This window comes from Bufo gargarizans, chromosome 1, assembly GCF_014858855.1.
Source record: "Bufo gargarizans isolate SCDJY-AF-19 chromosome 1, ASM1485885v1, whole genome shotgun sequence".
Classification (NCBI taxonomy): domain Eukaryota; kingdom Metazoa; phylum Chordata; class Amphibia; order Anura; family Bufonidae; genus Bufo; species Bufo gargarizans.
The window spans coordinates 188,647,578-188,673,975 of NC_058080.1; the positions used below are offsets into that span (position 1 = coordinate 188,647,578).

Consider the following 26,398-nt stretch of genomic DNA (forward strand, 5'->3'; position numbering starts at 1 on the left):
ACCTGACAAAAAGAAAGAAAAATGTCTTGTTTAACAAATAGCTAAAGAAATAAAATGAAAGTTGTGAGTGTGTTTGTATTCCCCCCCCAAATAAGGTCTGGTCCAACCAATTAACTTTCAAAGTTGCAGAATAAGTTGACTAAGGTTCCTTATTCCGCAGTCAAAAGTGTCACATGATGTGGCAATAAAGCTACCTGTTCTGGAAGTTCTGAGTCTGTAACACTAGTAAGGAAGCAACGTGAAGACCAAGGAGCCCTCCAAAAAGGTCAAAATAGAGAAGTATAGCTGAGGGTTGGGTTATAACATAATATTGCAAGCTTTAGACATTCCACAAGCACCTTAGATCCATCATAATAAAATGGAAAGAATATGGCACAACTACAAACCTGGCGAGAGAAGATTGCCTGCTAGTACTCACAGAGCGGGCAAGGAGGGCATTCATCAGATTCAACAGAGACAACAATGATAACATTGAAGAAAAATATAAGAAAACACTTGGAGTTTGAAAAGTCATTTTGGACTTTGAACACTTTTGGAGTTTGAAGCTTGTGGCAGACTCCCCAAACACACGGAGAAAGGTCTTCTGGTAAGATGAGAATAAAATTGAACTTTTTGGTCATTATGGCAAATGCTCTGTGTGGTTCAAACCAAACACTTCCCAGCACTCCTGGGACACCATTCCTACAGTGAAGCATGTTCATGGCAGCATCATGCTGTGGGGATGCTTCTCATTGGCTAGAACTGAAGAACTCAACAGAATTGAAGGAAGCACAGGGCACTTCTTGAGAAAAACTTTCAGAGATTGGAAACCAGGATGGCAGTTCACCTTCAATGACCCTAAACCTACTGCTAAAGCTACACAGGAGTGGTTTAAGGGGAATCATGTAAATGTCTTAGGATGGCCTAGTCAAAGCCCAGACCTCAATCCAGTTGTGAATCTGTGTCCTGACTTAAATACTGCTGGACACCAAGCAACCCTTCTAACTTGAAGGAGTTGACAGTTTTCCTGGAAGAATGGTCAAAGATGAGACCGCTGCAGCCAATTGCAGGCCGCAGTGATGACCTACTCCCTTGCGTCACATGACCAGTTGTCATGATGCAAGGCGAGAAGGTCATTGCTTGCCCCTTTAATCTCATATACACATCTACTTCCTCTTTCAACATAAATCTGATCTTATCACATGTATTACTAAATGTTCTAAAAGTCTTGTCAGGATACCCCTGCCATAAAACCATAAACGTTATCTGAAGTTATATTTTTTTTTTTTTCTTCTTTTCCTGTTTAAACATTAAGCTAAGGGTAGTTTCACACGAGCGGTTTTGTTTTCCGGCGCTGAGTTCCGTCCTAGGGGCTCAATACCGGAAAAAAACTGATCAGTTTTATCCTAATGCATTCTGAATGGAGAGCAATCCGTTCAGGATGCACCAGTTCAGTCCCTCTTACGTTTTTTGGCCGGAGAAAATACCGCAGCATGCTGCATTTTTCTCTCCGGCCAAAAAGCCTGAGCACTTGTCGAAATGCCGGATATGGCATTAATTTCCATTGTTCCATTGCATGGTCTTGCAGTCTGTGCATGCTCAGACCTTTAAAAATGAGGGGAAAAAAATGGATCCGTTTTTCCGGATGACAACCGGAAAGACGGATCCGGTATTGCAATGCATTTGTTAGACGGATCCGCATCCAGATCCGTCTCACAAATGCATCCATTTGCCTCCAGGTTGCCAGAACTGCCTGCCGAAATCCTCTGCCGCAAGTGTGAAAGTACCCTTAATTGTTGTTTTCGGGAGATCCTTCAGAAGATACTTCAGAAGTATTATTTTTTTTTATTTTTTTTTTATCTGAAGAATTTCACTTTCAGTTTTATTATCTTTTCATTTTTTATTCTGCATTCTGAAAGTGATTATGATGGTGGCCATCTTGTCTGAGCTGCTATTGACTTCACTTACCCTAAGTTCACACCTGAGCGTTTTACAGCGCGTTCAAACGCGCTGTAAAACGCTCAACACATAAAAAGCAGTGCTTCCCTATGGGAATGGTTCTCACCTGGGCGTTTTACAGCGCGTACGATCGCGCTGTAAAACGCCCGACGCTCAAACAAGTACTTGAGCTTCTTTGGGGCGTTTTGACGCGCGTTTGTGGCCATAGGACACTCCAGTCAATGACACAAACGCGCGTCAAACGCGCGTTTACTATTACAAAAAACGTGCGTCAGAAACGCGCGTCAAAAACGCGCATCTGACGCGCGTTTGGGAAACGCTCAGGTGTGAAAGCAGGGTTAGAGAACTGCTTGACCTCAGCCACAGGCCATAGGAATCTCTTGTTTGGAGAAGGCTAATTGACTTTTATTGGAGAGTCTTCTAGGCTCTGACCTGTGCAGGGAGGGGGAGGAGATCACCTATTGTGAATGGTGGATCCTGTATTATCATGTACAGGTGATACCATTTATTATAATCTTCCTGTGATGATAATGAAATGATTGCTGAGACGTGATCTCTACAGAACAGGACATGACAACTTTTCATATGGCCAAAATGAAAACTGCAGGATTTTTTATTTTTTTTATTTAGATAGTGACATAGAAAATAAAAAAAATGAAACTCACTAAAATGTTTAAAACACATGTTTATCATCAAAGTAATTTATATAGTAGTTTTTTTTTTCTCATCATACACTCCCCGTTTTTAAGTGTATACCTTTTAATGCCATATCTTACAGATGTGATATACTGGCTGTCTTCCCTCTACTGAGTGGTTTTGCTTCTGTAATGTGTTTTCATTGACATAAAATATTTTGAATTCGTTTTTCAACCTAATAGACTTTCTCCTGTTTTTTTTTTTTTTTTCTTCTTCAGCAAAGATTTTATAATTTATCAAGAACCTAATACATCTCCTGCTCGTGTCACTGATAATGGCTTTTCTGATAAGGTTGGTTGGATTAGGTGACATTATATGGTTGGTTGATGACCACTCCACCTTTTGACATCCTTCACCTGGTCCCTGTATGCTTGATTTCAATGATGTCTAATATAAAAGTCCATTATAGCTACTGGTTATCTATGTAACAGGATAACCTAGTGTTAGGAATTTCACAGTGGATGTTCTACATTCACGCAGTATAAAAATGAAGGCTTCAGTGGTATAAAGCAAGACACCTCGAAGACCGTTCCAAGCAGATGAGGATAACAAATTGTGCTGCCATAAGAAATCATTGTTGTCGGCACAATGGGTAAATGTTCCATCTATTCCAGGCTGTGTGATCTAGCACGCAACTCCATTGGGAACCTTTTGCTAGGTAGCAATTTAGCTGCCCGCCCAGCAAGGAGTAGTATAGGTCTCATAAGGGTGGTTTGAAAACCATTACTCGTAATGGGACCTATAGTGATACCTTATGTGCTCGGCAACATTTTGGAAGGAACCAGTAAGGGGATTCCTTTGAGGTGTCACATGAGACCTGTTTTCTAAAGTACTTGCAGGAATGGAAACAAGAAGAAAATAAAAGTGCTGGAGCTTTCCCGAGGAGGTGAAGGCAATAGCACAGGGGCGCCAAGGTAATGATGAGTTTAGGTAAAGGTGAATCAATTGGGAGCAGTGCCTATACTATTTAACAGTGTGGATATATGGTGGAACATATATTACTGTGGGGGTCCTTTGAAATGTTAAAACGAAGGAGGACTTACTTCACCTAAATGAGTTACCTAAACTCATCCTATCAATCTCATCCTTACCTTGGCGCCCCTGTGCTATTGCCTTCCCTCCTTCAGCTTTTTTATGGTTTCCATTCCTGCATATACCTTGCAGTGTACACGCGTACACTGCTAAAGGGCGCAGCCTCGGTAACGATCCCCAACCTCCACCACCTACCTCACCCCAACATCCCTGTATATACCAATAGTCCTCCTGGCGCTTCTCAAGCCATTTTTTTTTCATCATTTTTACTACTCTTTTTTTATTTATTTATTTTTTTTTTTTCCCTCGTCAATATTCAGAAGTACTTGTAATACTAAAGTAATAGGCTAATAAAATAATGCTATTCCATATGTGTGTTTTCTTTTTTAGATACTGCTTTGCTTTTCTAATGGAAATCATTATGATATCATATACCCTGTGGGTTTTGCTGAGAATGCCGCTATGTGCCAATGTAAGTAAAAAAAATAATATATAGAGCTGGTGTAAGAGACTTAAAGGGGTCGTTCACTTTAAACAATCACCGCATTTTAGAAGGTGCTTTGACAATAAGCTGATCCCAGATTGTCCACAGGAATCCCCAGGCATCCGCTGTTATTCCTGGGGAAACATGGCATTAAGGGTCCATTCACACGTCCGCAATTGTGGTCCGCATCCGTTCCGCAATTGTGCGGAACAAGCAGGGACCCATTCATTCTCTATGGGGACTTAATGGATGCGGACAGCACACAGTGTGCTGTCTGCATCCGCATTTCCGGAGCTCGCCGCCGATCTTCCGCTCCGTGGCTCCAGAAAAAAAATAGATCATGTCCTAAGAATAGGCATTTCTATGGGGGTGCCAGCCGGGTGTATTGCGGATCTGCAATGCACTACTGACGTGTGAATGGACACTAAAGGAGCAGATTTATGTGTAGAATACTATTTATCACGTTTTGTTTTTTTATGCGGCTTTGATGTGGATTTATGCAGATTTCACCCTTCCATTGAAAAGGGTAAAATCTACACAAGAAAAACAATAGACACGCTGCGCATTGCTCGTCTGGGACGCTTAACTCCTTAGATGCTTGTTGCATACAAGTGGTTATAGAGGGAGTGAATGAAATGACAGGGTGCGGATGTCTGTGCATGCAGACTAGGGCCTAGTGAAGGTCCCAGCAGGCTGCCCCTCTGCCCACCCTGCTGGTGGATGTCAGTATAGCACAGCACTTACAGTAGAATACATTGCACTATTCTTGCAGTGCAATGTGTTTTAGAAGCGGTCAAAACATCACCTTGTTGGACTATTAAATGGTTAAAAAAAGGTTTAAAAATGATTTATTTGATTTTAAAAAATCCAAGTAAACAAAATGCACCTTTTTTCCATTGAAAAAAAATGCTTTCAAATGGAAAAAAATTACAAAAATAAATGGTATTGGTATTGCTGCATCACACAGTGTCACCAATTATCACAATTATGTAATTTATCCCGAATGCTGTAAACAAAAAAAGTGCTAGAATTGCTGCTTTTTGCTTATCTGCACCCAAAAAAATGGAGTAAAAAGCTATCAAAAAGTGCTGTGTACCCCAAAATAATACCAATAAAAACAAGTAATCCTGCTGGTCACTAAGGGGTTAAAGTGTACCTGCACTTTGAAACCAACTGTTCATATGTCATAGGGACATATAAACTTTGATCTGTGAGGCTCTGAGTCCTGAGAACCCCACCAATGGCTAAGATCTTGTGCAGGTTCACCTTTCTGTGTGGGCCCGTTTGGTCTGTAATGAATCTAGCAGTGACTTCGTTAACTACCTGTGCATGCGCCAGCAGCCTGTGCGAGACTTCAGCCGGCAGTATGATGACGCTAGGAGGAAAGACGATGAGTGGGGAGGAGCAGGGCTCACTGCTAATGGGTTCGGCCCCTTTTTAACCTAATTAGCATATTGATTGAGACATGTTTTTTGGGGGGGTTAGAGAACATGGATTTGGATATTGCAATAGTCAGTAAAAAAAGATTCTAGTGATATTTAAGGATGTACATCTATCTTTGGGATGGGATGGTTCTTTAAAGGGGCTGTTCACCCCTGGGGACATTTTCTCCAGACCTCTCAGCGTGGCTGGACCCATGGTGGGAATCATATTTACCTGCTCCATCCCTCCTTGTGTCAATATCTGGTTTGACATCGGTCACGTGGATCCCAGCGAGAGGATCAGGTAAATATGATTCCTGCTACGGGTCCAGCCATGCAGTTGGTGAACAACTCCTTTACAGGGCTATTCCGGTTGTTTGTACACAGGATAGGTAATAACTTGTAGATCGTGGGGGTCCTACTACTGGGACCCCCACGATTATGAAGGTGGGAACCCTGTACCCCGTGGAGCCCTCAAAAATAAACGAAGCAGGTGGTCAGGCATGCGCATACCCTCTCTAATCATTTCTATGGGAGTTCCAGAGATGGCCGAGTACATCGCTTGGTTAGTTCCAGAACCCCCTTAGAAATGAATGGAGCAGATGTGCACAAGCCTGGCCAACTGCTCCGTTCATTTTGTGGGGGCTCAATGGATTTCAGGGTCCCCAATCTGTGGAAAGAGGTTAACTTCATATAACTGGAATACTGAGGAATGTTCACTAATCTGACATCCTGTTCTTTTCCTTCCTTTTCAGCTATCATCTATGACATACTCTATGAGAAGGTATTTGGACTTTGTGTTACAAAGCATGTGTCCAAAGCAGATACCTTTGATTGTAAATCTGAAGAAGAGTTTTTCATCAGTGGAGCTTCAGGATCTGATGGGGAAAACGAAGCTGCCAGGTAAGAGCATTTCTTACTAAGCATCTTGATTGAGAGCAGCTTATGGACCATGGGTGATTTCTAGTTGGAGTTTAGTCTAGTCTTTATGGGTATTTTATATGCCATTGGTTTCATGACAGTGGTGCTGCAATTGTCACTTTAATATTTCAAGTGTAGACTTAGTCTAAAGCCTCATTCACACGTCAGTGATTGGGAGCCAACCCCAGGATTGGAGCCTCCACAGACATAAGGTATAAGGGAAAGATCTGCACCTGCTCTGTGTTTATGGAAATCCCTGACTAAACACTGACGTGTGAATGAGGCATTACTCAGATGTCATTTAGATGCCCCCGGCCCTCATCATGGCAGCATTCTACAACCTTCAAAAAAGTGAATGCTGATAAAATGCTTACTTGATTTCAGTGCGTTTAAACATTTTTAATGACGTGAGACAAAGACCAAACCTACAAGTACAAGGTATATATGTATCCTCATTCACTGTGATGTTTATAAAAATATTATATTTTTTTTTTTCTTATTTTTGCAGGAGTAATCAGAATTTTGCAGATATGAATGGGTTTAAATCTCACAAGGATGGCAAGGTATGTTATGGGTTATAATGAATTTTGATTAGCAAATCACTCCAATATTGTGACACAAGCAGGACCGAAACATCATGGAAGGGACCTACAGAAATAGCTGAGTGTGCGTATCCACTTGTGTCCAAAGTCAGTATTCATGCCCAATCTGCTGGAAACCCCCTTTACATGTAAGTTTCAGTGTGAATGCCCCCATAGACAGTACCTTCACTTAGTGTATTCTGTCTTGGGATGGTTTCCCATTGAATCGGTTTCATCACAGCTCTATGTTGTAAAGGCAATATGATTAACCCTTAGATCCAAGTCTCTATTTTAATTCTTTATCATTTTAAGTTCTGTTCCTCGACCTTTTCGACAGGTTCTCCCAAAAAAGTCTGGACCTTCTTCTGTCCCCCCATCTGTTCTTCGGTCACTAAATCCAGCAGTATATAGAAATGTGGAGTATGAGGTTTGGATGAAATCACAAAGAGGTAAAAGTATATGAAATAAACAAACAAAATATAGCTAGACTTGAGGCGCCAAAAGAAAATGGTCAGAATTGATCTGCACTGGAGTTATTCCTGCTGTGCTGGGTACATGTATAATCATCATATAGTATGGTCTATGTTCTTGGTCCTTTAAAGGGGTTTTCCCATCTCAGACACTGGGGGCATATTGCTAGGATATGCTCCCATTGTCTGATGGGTGCGGGTCCCACCTCTGGGACTCGCACCTACCTCGTAAACACAGCAATCAAAGTAAAGGGGGGAGCACCGTGCATGCGCAGCTGTCCTCCATTCATTTCTATGGGGCTGCTGAAAATAGCAAAGTGCTGTCTCTTCTATTTCCGTCGGCCCCATAGAAGTGAATGCAAGCGGTGGCGTGCAAGCGCGGTGCGCTCCCATTCATTTCTACGGGGATTCCGAAAATAGCAGAGCATGTAGCTCGGCTATTTATGGCGGGCCAATAGGAGCGCTTGGTGGTGGCCGGACCTGACACTGCCAGCCACCACTTTGCTGGCTTCGTTTTTGACTGCATTTACGAGATAGGTGCGGGACCCTCTCTGGGACCCGCATCTATTAGACAGTGGGGGCATATCTTAGCGATAGGCCCCCATTGTCTGAGATGGGAATACCCCTTTAACATATGTTTCTGACCATTATGCCTAAATTAGTAGTACTATAAAGTAAAAGGATATCTGCTTCAGTTTTAAGTGAAAAGGCTGTGTCTTAGATAATGAAACAAATATATGGGTTAGGCGACTTTCACTCTATCTTCGGCCAGGCTCCCGAACGCTAATGTGAAACTAGCCTTAGACTAACACCGTAAAAATTATAAAATTACCTTTACAGTCAACATTCTAAAAAGCTGACATTTTTGTTTTGATGTTAAGGCAGAAAACACGCCTTAATGCCTTAAAATGTAAATGACAAACAGGTATCACATAATATAGGACAACTTTTACCCCATGTCGATATTCACTGTATAACTATTGCGCTGCCGTCAAGGGCATTCCACCTTGGGGCTCATTCACACAACCATATATTTCTGTCCGTATCCAATCCACAATTTTGCGGATTGGATGCAGACCCATTCATTTCAATGGGGCCGTTAAAGATGCGGACAGCGCGCACAAAGAAAAAATTAAGTGGGTTACGAATATGATATATTTTTGCACATTACTTGAAAAAGACTCTGTGAAGTTGAAAAGTCGCACATGTCTTGGTGAATAAAGCTGGAGTATCCTGCAGTGATTGCTTTTTATCTACCCCAAAATGGTGCCATTCAAAAATACAACGCTTTCCACAAAAAACAAGCCCCATACAGCAACTTCAGGAAAATTGAGAAAAATGATGGCTATTAGTAGGCGGGGAATAAAAACTTGGAGACAAAAAAAAAATCTTGCATCTTGAATTCGAAAAAAGCTGTGTCCTTGGGTGTTAATTGAAGGTTGATAAGTAGCCAGTTGTGATGGTATCAGATTCCTCTAGTTGCTATGTGGTCTTTCATACTACCAGTAGTCTATAGATTCAGCTGTTTACAGTGCTACCTCAAAGACATGAGTCTTCACAGCAATCGCCAAACTATGGAAGGATGGAGATACACATATGCTATACATATACACTCACCTAAAGAATTATTAGGAACACCTGTTCTATTTCTCATTAATGCGATTATCTAGTCAACCAATCACATGGCAGTTGCTTCAATGCATGTAGGGTTGTGGTCCTGGGCAAGACAATCTCCTGAACTCCAAACTGAATGTCAGAATGGGAAAGAAAGGTGATTTAAGCAATTTTGAGCGTGGCATGGTTGTTGGTGCCAGGCGGGCCGGTCTGAGAATTTCACAATCTGCTCAGTTACTGGGATTTTCATGCACAACCATTTCTAGGGTTTACAAAGAATGGTGTGAAAAGGGAAAAACATCCAGTATGCGGCAGTCCTGTGGGCGAAAATGCCTTGTTGATGCTAGAGGTCAGAGGAGAATGGGCCGACTGATTCAAGCTGATAGAAGAGCAACGTTGACGGAAATAACCACTCGTTACAACCGAGGTATGCAGCAAAGCATTTGTGAAGCCACAACACGCACAACCTTGAGGCGGATGGGCTACAACAGCAGAAGACCCCACCGGGTACCACTCATCTCCACTACAAATCGAAAAAGAGGCTACAATTTGCACGAGCTCACCAAAATTGGACTGTTAAAGACTGGAAAAATGTTGCCTGGTCTGATGAGTCTCGATTTCTGTTGAAACATTCAAATGGTAGAGTCCGAATTTGGCGTAAACAGAATGAGAACATGTATCCATCATGCCTTGTTACCACTGTGCAGGCTGGTGGTGGTGTAATGGTGTGGGGGATGTTTTCTGGGCACGATTTAGGCCCCTTAGTCCCAATTGTCCATCGTTTAAATGCCACGGGCTACCTGAGCATTGTTTCTGACCATGTCCATCCCTTCATGACCACCATGTACCCATCCTCTGATGGCTACTTCCAGCAGGATAATGCACCATGTCACAAAGCTCAAATCATTTCAAATTGGTTTCTTGAGCATGACAATGAGTTCACTGTACTAAAATGGCCCCCACAGTCACCAGATTTCAACCCAATAGAGCATCTTTGGGATGTGGTGGAACGGGAGCTTCGTGCCCTGGATGTGCATCCCTCAAATCTCCATCAACTGCAAGATGCTATCCTATCAATATGGGCCAAAATTTCTAAAGAATGCTATCAGCACCTTGCTGAATTAAGGCAGTTCTGAAGGCAAAAGGGGGTCCAACACCGTATTAGTATGGTGTTCCTAATAATTCTTTAGGTGAGTGTATGTGCATGAGCTTATAGTACACAGCAGCCACCTGCCCTGGTACCTACTCACCAGTGCTTACAGGCTATACCCAGCATGGTGGCACACAAGTGTTGTATGGTGTGTGCTGGTTACCTCCAGGGCTATATATGCTCTTCTCTCAGAAAGGCTCGCCAATGTCCATCCGGAGATCACAGTGCACCGAGACAATTGCAGTAGCTTGCTGCTGTCCTTTGCATCATTACCCACCCTGTCCGGGGGCACGACTACGGTCCTCACAAACTGATGATTGAGGGAGTATGGCAGTATAGACTCCATGCTATAGTGTTGTTGGTGCAGTAGACCACACGTTATACTACCAATTGTTCATTGTAAACCTACGTTTTTTGGAAGGAGTTGGTAATTTGTGTCAATGTGATCAATGGTTAGGAATACGTGTGGAGCCTGCACTTTGGGTTTCCTTATGTCATCTGCTACTCTCCAAACCTACTAATGCAGACTAAAAACTCCTCTACATTGACATGCTTGTAACCTGTCCTAAGGTCTCTTAGAGCTATTGTTCCAATATTGCCTCCATTTGTTGAGGCAACAATTGCTTGCTGAGTCCCCACTGTAAGCCAATACTCTTTATAAATGTATTTAGTTTACTTTGTGTCTTGTGATAAAAACCAAAACTACAGGGTGGCCCATAAAAAGTAGCCCGCCTATAGCAATAGTATGACAAGATGAGTGAGCAAGTGGATTTTTTTTATTACCCACAAGTCACAAAAGATGCTCACAGTGGTCCCCGATCACGCCTAGGCATCTATGGACGCTTCGGATTATGTTGGCTGACACAGCTTGCAGCTATTCAACATGTTGCTGCAGAAGAAAAAATGTTCTGCTTTTTCCAACAAGATGGGGCAACATGCCGCACCTCATGGAGCTCACTGACACAGGTTCATGAACTGTTTATGGAGGAGCGAACTGTGAGCAAGGGGTTATGGCCACCACGTTCCCCAGACTTGTCCACTTGCAATTTTTATCTGTGGGTAAATTTAAACCAGAAAGTGTCCGTAACAATCCACATCCCCTGGATGAACTCAAGGAGAACATCACAGACACTATCAGCAGCATCATTGCTAAAGAGCTGCAAGCAGTAGCTGGAGTAGATTTCAGGCATCATTTATGCCAGAAAACTGTTGTACTTGATAAATGTTTTGGGGCCAATAGCTTTGCCCCGCCACACCCCTTTTTCAGAAAGTGGCGAGGGCAGCATAGAAACGCCACTTGCACCTAGATTTAGGTGCAATGGTGTTTAAAAAGTCACAAACGCAGGGTTTGTGACTTTTTTTACACCGGAAAACCTAGTGTAGGGGCATGATAAATTCTCACCATGGAATTTACATTGATCACACTTTACTTATACTTAGTACATGTACGTTGTATTTTAGATCAGCAGAAGCTTGACTTCTCCATCGCTGCTGGAATGCAGTATTCTGTTGGAGACAAATGTCAGGTAAGTTATTAAAAAAAATTTAATATGGCTTTCAGAAAATGGAGACATAAAAACATTTTTTTTTTTTTTTCAAAGATGCTTCTATTGTGTAAAACTGAAGTAGAGTTGGAAAAGTAGACATTGTTGTAGGTATTGCTGCATCCGTAACAACCTGCTCTATAAAAAATATCAAATGATCTACCCCCCTGAGATGAATGCCATAAAAAAACATTTAATAAAAACTGTGCCATATCAGCTATTTTTTGGTCACATTGCCCCAAAAAAGTGTAATATTGAATGATTAAAAAATCATTTGTACCCAAAAATAGTTCCAATAAAAACTTCTACTCTTCCTGCAAAAAATGAGCCCCTAGACAAGAACATTGGCAGACAAAAAGAATTTGGCTTTCAGAAAAATGGAGATACACGAACGTGATTTTTATTCAAATATGCTTTATTATGTAAAACTGAAACAAAAAAAAATAAAACTAGACATATTTGGTATCGTCGCATCCGTAACAACCTGCTCTATAAAAATAACACATAATCTATCCTGTCAGTAATATTAAACGATCAAAAATGATGTGTATTCCAAAATAGTACCAATAAGGCTACTTTCACACTCGCATTGTTAATTCCGGTACTGAGATCCGGAAGTGTCACGGTGGGGAGTGGGGGGAAACTCCCCACCAAACACTGTGGAGAAACGGGGATGACAACTAGGCCTGAACACAGGGAAAAGGGAGCAGTTCACCTCCTACAGCCACCCTAATCCTGGGCCTGACTCCTTACATTGTATGAGCAGACCCAGATGGAAGGACAACTCATACCCTGGAATCCCTGAACATCCCTACAGATAATGAAAGGGCGTGACACAACCTGTTCCTCGAAAGAAGATACTGAAGAACAGGAGTCTCACCCGGCCTAGATGCAGGGAAAATAGGAGACCGTGAACAGCTACTGGATCGGAAGGTAAGAACCTGAACACACTTACCTGCCGCAGCCACACAACTGGAACCCGTGCATATGTACTGGAGCCCACACACCAAACAGGACACAGTACAAACACTAAACATAGGAACCAGCACACCAGTAACTGCCTGGACCCCCATGCGGACAGGATGCATGAAGGCACCAGGCAGAGCTGTTCACTGATTTGTAGTTCCCCCTCTGGGAACCCTGGGGCCCTCTCACCAAAGGCACAGATACACAGGGAGATGTCTAGCATCCATGCAGGACTAAGCATACAGACAGACCAGACATGGAACACTAAACAAGACATCACAACACCATACCATAAAACTGAAAAGTAAAGGGAAGGAGAGAACGGGAAGACATCAGAGAGACATCGATGTCCCACTAGGTCCTAAAGGACTGGGCAGATGGAACACCCAGGACAGGAGCATAGCTTCAGCACTAATAAAGGCTGGAGGACAACTAACCCCAGACTACAAGCCACAGTCAATACATGCACCTAGTGACCACACCCAGCCAGATGGTTAACTCCACGAGCACCAGACAGGGGAGGAACCAGCAGAAAGAGGGCAAAGCACACACATGCTGAATAAACAACACGTTGCCCCTGGCAACCTGCATGCACGGCTAACATGTCACAGTGAACAACACTAAGGCTGTGACAGGAAGTGAATCTCAATACCAGAATTAAACGTATCTGATTTGATTTTGCGCAAAACATTAACGCAAGCATGAAAGTAGCCTTAAACGGTCACCTTATCCTTATGCCCCCCCCATAATGCCCGGGCCCCTCATACTGGTTATACTTTCCTTGCTCCCTGGCACCTACATGGCTTCTGATACTTGCACGGCCGCAGCTGCATCTCTCCGTCGTGCGGATCAAAACATCCAGCGCACGGGGGGGGGGGGGGATCATTGGCAGCCAATGGCAGGCTGCGGCATGGAACAACCTCCCTAGCATTGCGGGTGACGCTAAGGGAGGCTTGTTCCAGTCGCGGCCTGCTATTGGATGGTTTGCTAGATATAATCTTTGGCAGTCCTGTCCTGACTGTTTAGCATTCTCCTTGTTTGGAATTTTAGCATGGCAAACAATCTCCCTTAAGACTATGTTGACATCTCCGTTTAGGGATTCAGGTAGTCTGTTCCAGCAAAGTAACAGCGTAACGTTACCATATCTGGAATATCCGGGCATAGCCGCAATCAGCCTTGTGCACTGGATCCAATGGGGATCTGGCCGATTTTCAGCATAAAGAAAAACAGCCATAAATTCTAAAAATAAAAAAAAGTTAAATGCCCCTTTCTAGTGAAAGTGTCCAACCTGTGTGATGTTGCAGGTAAGCAGCAGGTTTACCCACAAAACAACACATCCTTTAACAATCACACCCCTTTAAGGGATTTCTGCTTAACCCATTAGTGACCTCCAATACGCTTTTATACGGTGGTCACCAATGGGCCTTAGGCTAGGCCACCGTCTGTTTACAGAGGCCTAGTATAAGCACTGAACAGGTCTCCCGTACAGCGCAGAGCAGGGGGCCTGCTCTAACGGCCTGGATCAGCAGAAGCACCGAAATACTATACTTTCAGTATAGTAGTGAAAGTATAATACACTGTACTACCTAAGCAGTACAGTGTATTATAAAAGCGCTCAAAAGGTAGCATATCAAAGTCCCCTTGTGGGACTAGTAAATGGTTAAAAGAAAAGTTTTATCAAATAAAATAAATCTCTTAAGTAAAAAAAAAAAAAAAAACTTTTTCCATTGAAAAAAATAATGTTCAGTGGAAAAAGTTGCAAAAATAAAATCCCTATCCTCATATTTGGTATTGCTGCATGTGTAACGAACCACTCTACACAGTTATCACTTAATAGTTATAAACTATTATATAGTTGATTTAAAAAAATGCAAAGAATTGCAGTTTTTTCTTATTCACCACTGAAAAAAACTTAATAAAAATGCCATAGATCAAAAAGTGTTATGTACCCCAAAATGATAGCAATGAAAGCTACAAGTCGTCCCACAAAAATAAAGCCCTAACACAGCTACGTAAAAAAAAAAAAGCTATGGGTCTTAGGATGCGGTGATAAAAAAAAAAAAAGTTAATGTTTTTTGCAATTGTTTTTTTGTGCCAAAGTAGTAAATTATATATATATATATATATATATATATATATATTATTATTTTATTTATTATTATTATTATTATTATTTTATTTATTATTATTATTATTATTATTTATTTATTATTATTATATTTTTTTTTTTAAATCTGTATTTAGTATCGCTGTAATGTTCATTCTCTAGAAGTAAACCGTTAGGATTCCATGACTGCAAACAGAACATACAATAAAGGCAGTGAAACCAAGTGCTGATACTGGAATACGTCTTTAATATTAACTTTCACAGTTCTAGTTTGCTGTGTTCATAATTGCTCTACTCCTATTACATATATGAACACTGTGAGAAGAACACGCATTAGCTGCTTCCAAAAGTTTTATACGTTTATTTATATTTTTAATTATGTGCTGGAAGTACAGGATAATTATCCTGTATGGCACATTATGTGCTCAGGGCTCTTCTCACATTCAGTCTATTTGTCTGCATTTGAAGATCTTTTTAGGAAACCCGTTTGTACTCCATGCTCCAAGTACACTGTACTCCTTTAATCCATTCTGGTAATTGCTAATTGTAGGTCCGCTTGGAGTCAGGCGGAACATTTTATAGCGCGCACATTCAGGAAGTTGGTGCAGATAATGGACCGGCCGTCGTCTTTGTGGAGGAACTGGGGCAAAAGTATGTATTTTCTGTGGTTATTTCCAGATCTTAGGATGGGTTCACATCACGTTTTTCCCATTCTTTTAACGTATACAAAAAAACGTATATGTTAAATGGATGCCTCAGATTGATGCCATACAGTGGCATCCATCCGTTCACCATACAGTTCGATTGTGTAAAAAAAAAAATATATACCGTATTTTTCGCCGTATAAGACGCACCTAGGTTTTTGGGGAGGAAAATAAGAAAAAAAATATTTTTAACCAAAAGGTGTGCTGTGGGTTTGGTGGGTTTGGAACTAGGTGGTCTGTGGATGGCACTATTACTGGGGATCTGTGGATGACGGACACTGTTATGGGGGGATCTGTGGATGACTGACACTGTTATGGGTGGATCTGTGGATGACGGACATTGTTATGGGGGGATCTGTGGATGACTGACACTGTTATGGGGGGATCTGTGGATGAGACACTTATGGGGGGAACTGTGGATGACAGACACTGTTATGGGGGGATCTGTGGCTTTCACTGTTACAGGGGGATCTGTGGCTGGCACTGTTACAGGGGGGGGATCTGTGGATGGCACTGTTATACATGTGTCATCCACAGACCCTCCCAGCCCATAACTGTGCCATCCACATATCCCCCGCCGCTCCAGTATCTAATAGTATACTAATATAATATGTCTTATTCAATTAATAGTTATTAAATATGCCTCTTTATTCCTAAAAGTACCTTAAATCCTAAGCGCTTCAGTACAATGCCGGCAGGCCGGGCAGCCGGCGCGGCGCGTCACTCACTGACGTCACTTGCCTGCGCCGCCTGCTTCATTCATAAAGTAGGCGGCGCAGGCACGTGACCTCAGGGAGTTACGCTGCCGCCCGCCCGGCCTGCATTGTACGGATGCGCTTAGGATTTAAGGTACTATTAGGCATAAAGGGGCATATTTAATAACCATTAATTGAATATGACATATTTTATTAGTACACCGGAGCGGCGGGGCGGGCCTTTAGTACAGTGACTGCACCGCCCCGCCGCTATTGCCGGCCCCAGCTCCTCCTCCCAGTCCCTCCCCGAGTCCTCGCTCGCTTTACATCGCTGCCAGCGATGTAAAACTGACTGCATTCGCCGTATAAGACGCAGGGGCATTTCTCCCCCATTTTGGGGGAAGAAAAAGTGCGTCTTATACGGCGAAAAATACGGTATATATTTTTTAACATTGTAAAAAAAAAATTAAAAAAAGTATACGTTTTCTTACTATTGTAAAAGAAAAAGTATACTTTTTTTAACCGGACTGTGCAGGATAGAAGAAAGTGGTGTGCTGCGTTTTTTTTAAATCTTTTTTTAATCTTTTTTTTTTTTCCCTCTAACATATGTCAAACGGAGGCATAAAACGTGATGTGAACCCACCCTTATACTGCTGGTTCCTTTTGACCAAGGTAACCAACCTGGTATTACCAGGATAAGGAGGCATCCTCTATGTCTATAGGAAATAAGCTTTCACCTTTTGCTCTCTGTAAGGCCTCATGCACACAGCCGTTGTTTGGGTCCACATCACATTCACTTCAATGGGGCCTGCAAAAGATGCGGACAGCACTCCGTGTGCTGTCCGCATCCGTTGCTCCGTTCTGTGGCCCCGCGGACAAGAATAGGCATTTATATTGAAGGCTGTCCATGCCGTTCGGCAAATTGCAGAGTGGGCACGGGCGCCATCCGTGTTTTGCGGATCTGCAAAACACACCACGGTCGTGTGCATGTGGCCTAAGAGCAGTGATACTATGGAACGCTCTACCAGGTGAGGTTGTGGTGGCTGAATCACTGAACAGGTTCAGGAGGGAATTGGATGCCTTTCTTGAAAGTAAAAATATTACTGGTTATGTTACTAGATTTCTATAGATGGGGTGTTGATTCAGGGATGGATTCTGGTTGCCATATTTGGGGACTGGTAGGAAATTTACCTCCCAAAATGGGGTAGGGGGTATCTACCTCATGAGGATTTTCCCTTCCTGTGTATGACCACAGTAGCATTAGAGGTTGGACTTGATTGGCCCGTGTCTTTCTTCAACTTTATCAACTATATAACAATGTACCTGTATAGGATTCAGCGTAGCACCACAAAATGTGGACAGAAGTAGTCTAAAGTTGAGAACAGTGGCGGCAGCTGATATTGTTTTAGATTTTCTATAGGTTGGTGTGATTAGTTATCACTAGTTTCAGCTTTTTTATCTGTTGTTTACTGACTTTTCGTTTTTAGACATGTTGTTCAATTGAAAAATCTTAAGCCCATCTCCTTAAACACAAGTGCGGATGGTTGGAACACTGTTGCAGGGAAAAAGGTAAAGAAGACCTCTGCAAGTAGCACAAGTGGTCACGTAGGTAAGCATGTGTACTCATGTTGGGGTTTTACATGTTTAGAGGGATTGTGTCAAGTATGATAGTTATCCGATATCCACAAGAGAGAGGTCAGCTAACTGAGGATTGGTGGGGACCCCCATGGATGAGAATGGGTTCCTGTATTCTTGTCCAGATGGAGCAGCAGGCCAAGCATGTGCCCATTCATATTTTATGGAATTGACAGAGATAGCTGGGTCCCATGTCCTAATGGAGTGACAGGCTGAGCATGCGCCCTGCCGCTTCATTTATTCTCTATGGGACTGCCAGAGGTAGCGGGGTTCCGTGTTCCTGTCTTAATAGAACCGCTGGCTGAGCATGCTCCCTGCCTTCTCATTCATTCTCTATGGGACTGCCAGAGGTAGCGGGGTTCCGTGTTCCTGTCTTAATGGAACCGCTGGCTGAGCATGCTCCCTGCCTTCTCATTCATTCTCTATGGGACTGCCAGAGGTAGCGGGGTTCCGTGTTCCTGTCTTAATGGAACCGCTGGCTGAGCATGCTCCCTGCCTTCTCATTCATTCTCTATGGGACTGCCAGGGGTAGCTGGGTTCCGTGTTGCTGTCTTAATTTAACCGCTGGCTGAGCATGTACCCTGCTGCTTTTTTCATTCTCTATGCGACTACCAGCGACAGCTTATTACAGGCAGTCCTTTACAGAATGAATGGAGAGACACGGCGCATGCTTGACCTGCTGCTCCATCAGGACAGGAATATGGGACCCCTGCAGTCAGACACCCACCAATCAGTTAGTTATGCCCTATCCTGTGGATAGGGGGTAACTTTCATGCTTGGCACAACCTAAGATAACGGGGCAAGGCTTGTGGTTTCTCTAACAATGTGTTTTGTTTTTTCAAAATCTTTAGAGAAGGATTACAGGGGACAGAAGAATTATGTAAAAGCTGTAAAAGTGCAGCCTATGCTCTCTCGTCTGCAACAAATTACCACAAACAAGCAGCATGGGATGTCTTCAGATCAAGCTACCCTGAACGAGAACAGGGGACGGAGCAGGACTCCTCCGAAAGTGCCTGGAAGGTAAAATACTCTGAGCTGCTACAAAGATTGGCATTCTGGTCATGAACATAACTGAAGTGAAATACTAAAGGGGTTGTGCAGTCATGTAATAGTGTGTACTGCAAGAAAATTTCGACTAGCACCTCCAAAGTTACAGGTGCACATCCATAAAGCTACATACAAACAGCAAACAAAATACGTATGAAAGAACACTGCTGCATGCAAACAAAAGAACTAGGTATTAGGGATTATTTTGAATTAGGAACCCTTCTGTAGAAGCCACTTTGACGTTGGTAGATGGGTCCGACATACATTTGATCAAAAATGTGCACAAATCTCTAGTTATCCCTAATCTCTAGTTATTTTGTTTGCATGTACAGTCATGTGAAAAAATTAGGACACCCTTTGAAAGCATGTGGTTTTTTTGTAACATTTTTAATAAAAGGTTATTTCATCTCCGTTTCAACAATACAGAGAGATTAAAGTAATCCAACTAAACAAAGAAAACTGAAGAAAAGTCTTTTCAAGATCTTCTGTAAATGTCATTCTACAAAAATGCCTATTCTAACTGAGGAAAAAGATAGGACACCCTTGCCCCTAATAGCGAGTGTTACCTCCTTTGGCTGAAATAACTGCAGTGAGACGGTTCTTGTAGCCATCTACCAGTCTTCGACATCGGTCTGAGGAAATTTTACCCCACTCCTCAATGCAGAACTTTTTTAGCTGTGAGATGTTTGAGGGGTTTCTTGCACGTACAGCCCTTTTCAAGTCACCCCACAGCATCTCAATGGGATTCAAATCTGGACTTTGACTTGGCCATTCCAGGACTCTCCATTTCTTCTTTTTCAGCCAATCTTTGGTTGATTTACTAGTATGTTTTGGGTCATTGTCATGTTGCATGGTCCAGTTCCGCTTCAGCTTTAATTTTCTAACTGATGGTCTCACATGTTCTTCAAGCACCTTCTGATACACAGTAGAATTCATCGTGGATTCTATGATGGTGAGCTGACCAGGTCCTGCTGCAGCAAAGCAGCCCCAAACCATGACACTTCCACCTCCATGCTTCACAGTTGGTATGAGGTTCTTTTCTTGGAATGCTGTGTTTGGTTTACGCCAAACATGTCCTCTGCTGTTGTGTCCAAATAATTCAATTTTGGACTCATCTGTCCAAAGAACATTATTCCAGAAGTCCTGGTCTTTGTCAACATTATCTTTGGCAAATGTCAGTCTGGCCTCGATGTTTCTCTTGGAAAGCAAAGGTTTCCTCCTTGCACACCTCCCATGCAAGTTAAACTTGTACAGTCTCTTTCTGATTGTAGAGGCATGTACTTCTACATCAACAGTAGCCAGAGCCTGCTGTAGTTCTCGAGATGACACTTTAGGGTTTTTGGAGACCTCTTTTAGCATCTTGCGGTCTGCTCTTGGGGTGAACTTGCTGGGGCGACCAGTCCTGGGCATGTTGGCAGTTGTTTTGAAAGCCCTCCACTTGTAGACTATCTTCCGGACAGTGGAATGGCTGATTTCAAAATCTTTTGAGATCTTTTTAAATCCCTTCCCAGACTCATAGGCTGCTACAATCTTTTTTCTGAAGTCCTCTGACAGCTCTTTTGCTCTCACCATGGTGCTCACTCTCACTTCAACAGTCAGGAGCACACCAAACTAAATGTCTGAGGTTTAAATAGGGCAAGCCTCATTCAACATGCAGAGTAACGATCTACTAATTATGTGCACCTGGTGTGATATACCTTTGTGAGATCTGAGCCAATTTAAGAGGGAATACATGTGAGGGTGTCCTATCTTTTTCCTCAGTTAGAATAGGCATTTTTGTAGAATGACATTTACAGAAGATCTTGAAAAGACTTTTCTTCAGTTTTCTTTGTTTAGTTGGATTACTTTAATCTCTCTGTATTGTTGAAACGGAGATGAAATAACCTTTTATTAAAAATGTTACAAAAAACCACATGCTTTCAAAGGGTGTCCTAATTTTTTCACATGACTGTATAACAGTGTGCTGCCATACTTATTGTTTGCTGTCTACATATAAAAGTGTATAGACCTAATCATGGTATCGTAAAACAATTTATTTACCAATAGTGTTTCCAGTTTGACTCCTTTTTCTGCCCCCCCCCAGTCACGTGACTGCCGTTATCCAGTGTACACTGATGCGGCCTCATGTTCTGTTACAAGTGGTTTTGTCTCAATCACTTGAGACGCGTTAATATTGGTGAACTCTGTGCCCCTGCGCGGCTGAAACTAGCAGGTGGCTTTCTCTGACAATCTTTGAGCTGGGCTTCTGTGATTGTATGAAATCCTGTCAACCGATTGTGCACTGTGCCTGCGCTCAAATAAGCAGACGTTCGCCTAACGTCATATTACGGGTACGCTGTGTAAGACGATGGGGCTGCAATTGGAGGAAGTCATGCGATCAGCAGACCGAACAAAAATCGTGTCACATCAGTGTACGCCAGATGGTTGTGGTCACTTGACCGTGGGTATGAAAGGGGAGTTGAAGACCAATTTGGAAACACTATATTAGCGCTGATCTGAATGCAGCCTTACTATCTATTTCTTTCTGTTTCTCCGTTATGGGAGCAGAAGAACTAAAATGATGGAAGTGCTGTATTTAGCACACACGGTAGCTCAGTGGTCAGCACTGGGGTCCTAGGTTTGAAAACAGACCAAGGACAACCTCTGCATGGAGTTTGTATGTTCTCCCCGTGTTTGTGTGGGTTTCCTCCGGGTACTCTGGTTACCTCCCACACTCCAAAAATGTACTGATAGGGAACTGATTGTGAGCCCCATTGGGGACAGTGTGGTGCTAATGTCTGTAAAGCGCTGCAGAATATAGTACCGCTATATAAGTGCATAAAATAAAATAATAAAATAAACAAACTGACGGGAACGGAGCCTAAGGCCCCTTGCAGACGAGCGTGTCCGGATGCTTTGCGGCAAACCCACGCGAGTAGGTACCCAATTTCAGTCAGTTTTGACTGCGATTGCGTTCCGTTGTTCAGTTTTTATCGCGCAAACTTCTTCACGCCCGAACCCGCGCGAACTTCTTCACGCCCGAACCCGCGCGAACGTCTTCACGCCCGAACCCGCGCGAACTTCTTCACGCCCGAACCCGCGCGAACTTCTTCACGCCCGAACCCGCGCGAACTTCTTCACGCCCGAACCCGCGCGAACTTCTTCACGCCCGAACCCGCGCGAACTCTTCACGCCCGAACCCGCGCGAATCTTCACGCCCGAACCCGCGCGAACTTCTTCACGCCCGAACCCGCGCGAACTTCTTCACGCCCGAACCCGCGCGAACGTCTTCACGCCCGAACCCGCGCGAACGTCTTCACGCCCGAACCCGCGCGAACGTCTTCACGCCCGAACCCGCGCGAACGTCTTCACGCCCGAACCCGCGCGAACGTCTTCACGCCCGAACCCGCGCGAACGTCTTCACGCCCGAACCCGCGCGAACGTCTTCACGCCCGAACCCGCGCGAACGTCTTCACGCCCGAACCCGCGCGAACGTCTTCACGCCCGAACCCGCGCGAACGTCTTCACGCCCGAACCCGCGCGAACGTCTTCACGCCCGAACCCGCGCGAACGTCTTCACGCCCGAACCCGCGCGAACGTCTTCACGCCCGAACCCGCGCGAACGTCTTCACGCCCGAACCCGCGCGAACGTCTTCACGCCCGAACCCGCGCGAACGTCTTCACGCCCGAACCCGCGCGAACGTCTTCACGCCCGAACCCGCGCGAACGTCTTCACGCCCGAACCCGCGCGAACGTCTTCACGCCCATTCAGGTTTGGGTTCAAGGTTGTGTAGATTGTATTATTTCCCCTATAACATGGTTATAAGGGAAAATAATAGCATTCTGAATACAGAATGCATAGTACAATAGGGCTGGAGGGGTTAAAAAAAATATATATATATTTTTTAACTCTCCTTAATCCACTTGATCTCGCAGCCGTCTTCTTCTTTGAGGAATAGGACCTTTGATGACATCACTGTGCTCATCACATGGTCCATCACATGATCTTTTACCATGGTGATGGATCATGTGACGGACCATGTGATGAGCGCAGTGACATCATCAAAGGTACTTTTCCTGTGCACAGCAAAGAAGAAAGAAGAGAAGCTGGGCTGCACGATCAAGTGGATTAAGGTGAGTTATATTTGTTTTTAACCCCTCCAGCCCTATTGTACTATGCATTCTGTAGTAAGAATGCTATTATTTTCCCTTATAACCATGTTATAAGGGAAACTAATAATGATCGGGTCCCCATCCCGATCGTCTCCTAGCAACCGTGCGTGAAAATCGCACCGCATCCGCACTTGCTTGCCGATGCCTGCGATTTTCACACAGCCCTATTTACTTCTATGGGGCCTGCGTTGCGTGAAAAACATGCTGCGATTTTCACGCAACGCACAAGTGATGCGTGAAAATCACCGCTCGTGTGCACAGCCCCATAGAAATGAATGGGTCGGGATTCAGTGCGGGTGAAATGCGTTCACGTCACGCATTGCACCCGCGCGGAAAACTCATTCGTGTGAAAGGGGCCTAACAGATCCGTTAGGAGAAGTTTTTGTTTTTCAGAGAAAAAAAAAGTCCTTTATGCAGAACTTTCCCTCTGCTATTTTTTGACAAACTCTGTGATGGAAACCCTGAACGGAGCCGCTGACTCAGATGTGAATGTAGTTTAAATGAATTGTTTTTGGATATCAAAATTGTGCCTATATAGTTTTATGTGTTATGTGACAGGGCATTATTAAAGTTAAATACATGTATAGCCTATCAACATTACATAGTATAGATTTTATTCCTACAAAAAGGACATCCCTCCATTTACGTCATAGATGTCTGATTGGTAGTGGCTTATGCTGCTAACTTTCATCTCCATAGATTGCATGGTAAAACACCAGCCACATACTTTGGAAACAGTGGGAACCTCCTTTTGGTTTTTCGAGTTAAATGATCTTATTCTTATGGAGCAGGCATGCTTAACCTGCGGCCCTCCAGCTGTTGCAAAACTACAACTCCCAGCATGCCCGAACAGCTTACAGCTATCAGCCTTCAGCAGGGCATGGTGGGAGTTGTAGTTTTGCAACAGCTGGAGGGCTGCAGGTTGAGCATCCCTCTTATGGAGGATTTGACCTCTTCCTTTAGTAGCTCTTATGCTGCTTAATATGACTGGAAGGTGTGAACTACAGGAATAGTAATGTTATGGCAGCTAACTAGATGCCTCTTTCCTCTCCTCTCGTTCTTTTCACCCTTCTGGGGCCATTACTGGGCTCTCCCTCATTTTTCCAGTTCGTTCCCCAAAGCTGATGCCCTTTCAGGCAGTGCTTCTCTATTCCATTGCATCATGCCCCAAACCCCACATTATAAATGCCCCCCCATATTCCTGAGAGTTGTTTAGTATTAATATTTATACTGCACTATCATAGCTGTTGATTGGCCATCTAAACTTCTTTATGTTCTTATATGGGGCAATGCCTTTCAGAAAGCAATATTTGAGAAGTGATTGAAAATGATCTGTTAGAAACTGAAAATTGGTTAATTGCATTGCTCCTGTGGGGTCTGTAATACAAGAAGAAGCCCAAATATTATGTAGCCCAAAAAGAAATTTGGACACACACGACTTCTTTCTGCCCTCTTATTACAGGAAGCTGGAGCAGAGTGAGGAGTCTGGTTACTTCAAGAGAGAGAACATTCACTTTGGCTTAACTCCTGAGGAACGTCAGGAGAAGCAAGTGATTGAGGAATCCAAGTCTTTGTATGAAATGCAAAACAGAGATGCCGATGCCTTTCCAGCCCTCTCTGTAAGTGGTTAATGTTACTTATTCCATTCTTCTTAATAAAACAGCTAATATAAGAAGCTCTGTAATTGATTGATCAAAAGATGGACCACAGCTATAAATCCCACGGGAATTTAAAGTGGCATCCTATTGCTCGATAGATTTCTATGGCATTTATTATACTGCTAGGATGAAGGTTATTTGATATTTTTGGCTATCTTTTCATTTAAGGCACCAGCTCCTGCGGATACATCTATACAGAGTTCTGATGCTTTACCCTTGAAAAAAAGCCCAGCACTCCCTAGTGAAAAAAGCACTAGGCGGAAGTCTGAAGTAGAAGATCAGAAAAACAAAGGTTGGCTTACTATTCTTTTATGTGGACTTTCTATAATCTGTGTCCAACACTGTCAGTTCATCAGGCAACAGATTGAATGCTTTATAAAAAAAAAAAGTAGATATGAAATAACAAAGTGAAGCAATTTAAATATCAACATAACGTATTATGCCATGAATAGCTGAACCGTGCAGGAGCGTGGTTACTGGTGTGTTCCCATTAGCCGTCAGTTTCTGATCTCCGTACCGGTGGGAGTAGAGTGTGGGCTTTATGTTTAAGTTCAAGGTATGGGTCAACAAGAGGTTTGGGGAATTGGGCCAATCCACAAGTCTAATAGAAGGTTTCTCTATCTAATTTCAGGCTTGATGTTTGTTTTTTCTGTATAGAATTGTTTAGTGTTTGGAACATTCAGGGCCAGATACAGTATACTAAGGCTAGTTTCACATCTCTGGCAGCAATTCTTCGGAACTGGCACTGCCGGGTGCAACCGGAATGCCGGCCTGGACCCTTTAACTGTAATTGGGTCCGGCGGAGATCCGGGCCGCCGTCTGGCAAAAATGCCAAGAATCAGCCAGACAGAAACCGGTGACGTTTGTGTCCATCCGATTCCTGGCATTCTCTGCCCAAACTGGCTGCTGGATCACAATGCAAGACATGTGACACTAGCCTAAAACTTGTGTTTGTAAAGTCTGTCGGCACAAAATGCGGCAAATTAATTGAGGGCATATTAATTGTGGGACCAGCACCAATATCAGATAGGTGCTGGTCCCACCTCTAAAAACCTTAATCTTGAACAGGTGCAACATGCTCTTGGCTATTTTTGGAACTCCCATAGAAGTGATTAGAGGGGGGCCTTGCTTGCGCAGTTTGCTCTAGTTGATTGAGAGCTGCACGTCCTGAAGGCGGGACCCGCACCTATCTGACATTGGTGGCATATGCTAACAATACAGCCTTTTGGCATGTACTTCAGAGCTGATCTTGGCCTGCACAGGCCCAGCAACTTGTGCAGTTACCCATGACCCAGCAATCACATGATTGCTAGTACCAGGGCAGGAAGTGATATTGCCACTGGCTGATCTGTATACAGCGATGGGGAATTAGGAATAGTAGAAAAAAGTCTCTGCTTTCTCAATTGGGAGCCCAGTGGGCTCCTCGCTCCTGCAGCTGCTAACTCCTCAAGGACATTTAGAAACATCCTTGCAGACTTAAAGGTGGACCACTAAGACGTATATGGTCTACAGGAGGTCTGCAAGTGGTTATAAAAAATGTGTTCCATTTATAGACCTGTACAACAAACTCTCCCACTGCATAA

At 43.4% G+C, this 26,398-nt stretch overlaps 1 protein-coding gene across 1 annotated transcript in view; it reads left to right on the plus strand.

Moving 5' to 3' along the window:
* OTUD4 (OTU deubiquitinase 4) overlaps positions 1–26,398 on the plus strand; it is a 51,300-nt gene that overhangs the window by 19,272 nt on the left and 5,630 nt on the right. The window contains exons 5-15 of the mRNA XM_044300509.1: positions 2,853–2,925; positions 4,057–4,138; positions 6,327–6,474; positions 7,001–7,055; positions 7,411–7,522; positions 11,769–11,833; positions 15,475–15,575; positions 17,811–17,932; positions 18,810–18,978; positions 24,620–24,776; positions 24,984–25,107. Of these exons, the coding sequence (XP_044156444.1) occupies positions 2,853–2,925; positions 4,057–4,138; positions 6,327–6,474; positions 7,001–7,055; positions 7,411–7,522; positions 11,769–11,833; positions 15,475–15,575; positions 17,811–17,932; positions 18,810–18,978; positions 24,620–24,776; positions 24,984–25,107 (1,208 nt within the window). The remainder of the gene's footprint in view (positions 1–2,852; positions 2,926–4,056; positions 4,139–6,326; positions 6,475–7,000; positions 7,056–7,410; positions 7,523–11,768; positions 11,834–15,474; positions 15,576–17,810; positions 17,933–18,809; positions 18,979–24,619; positions 24,777–24,983; positions 25,108–26,398) is intronic.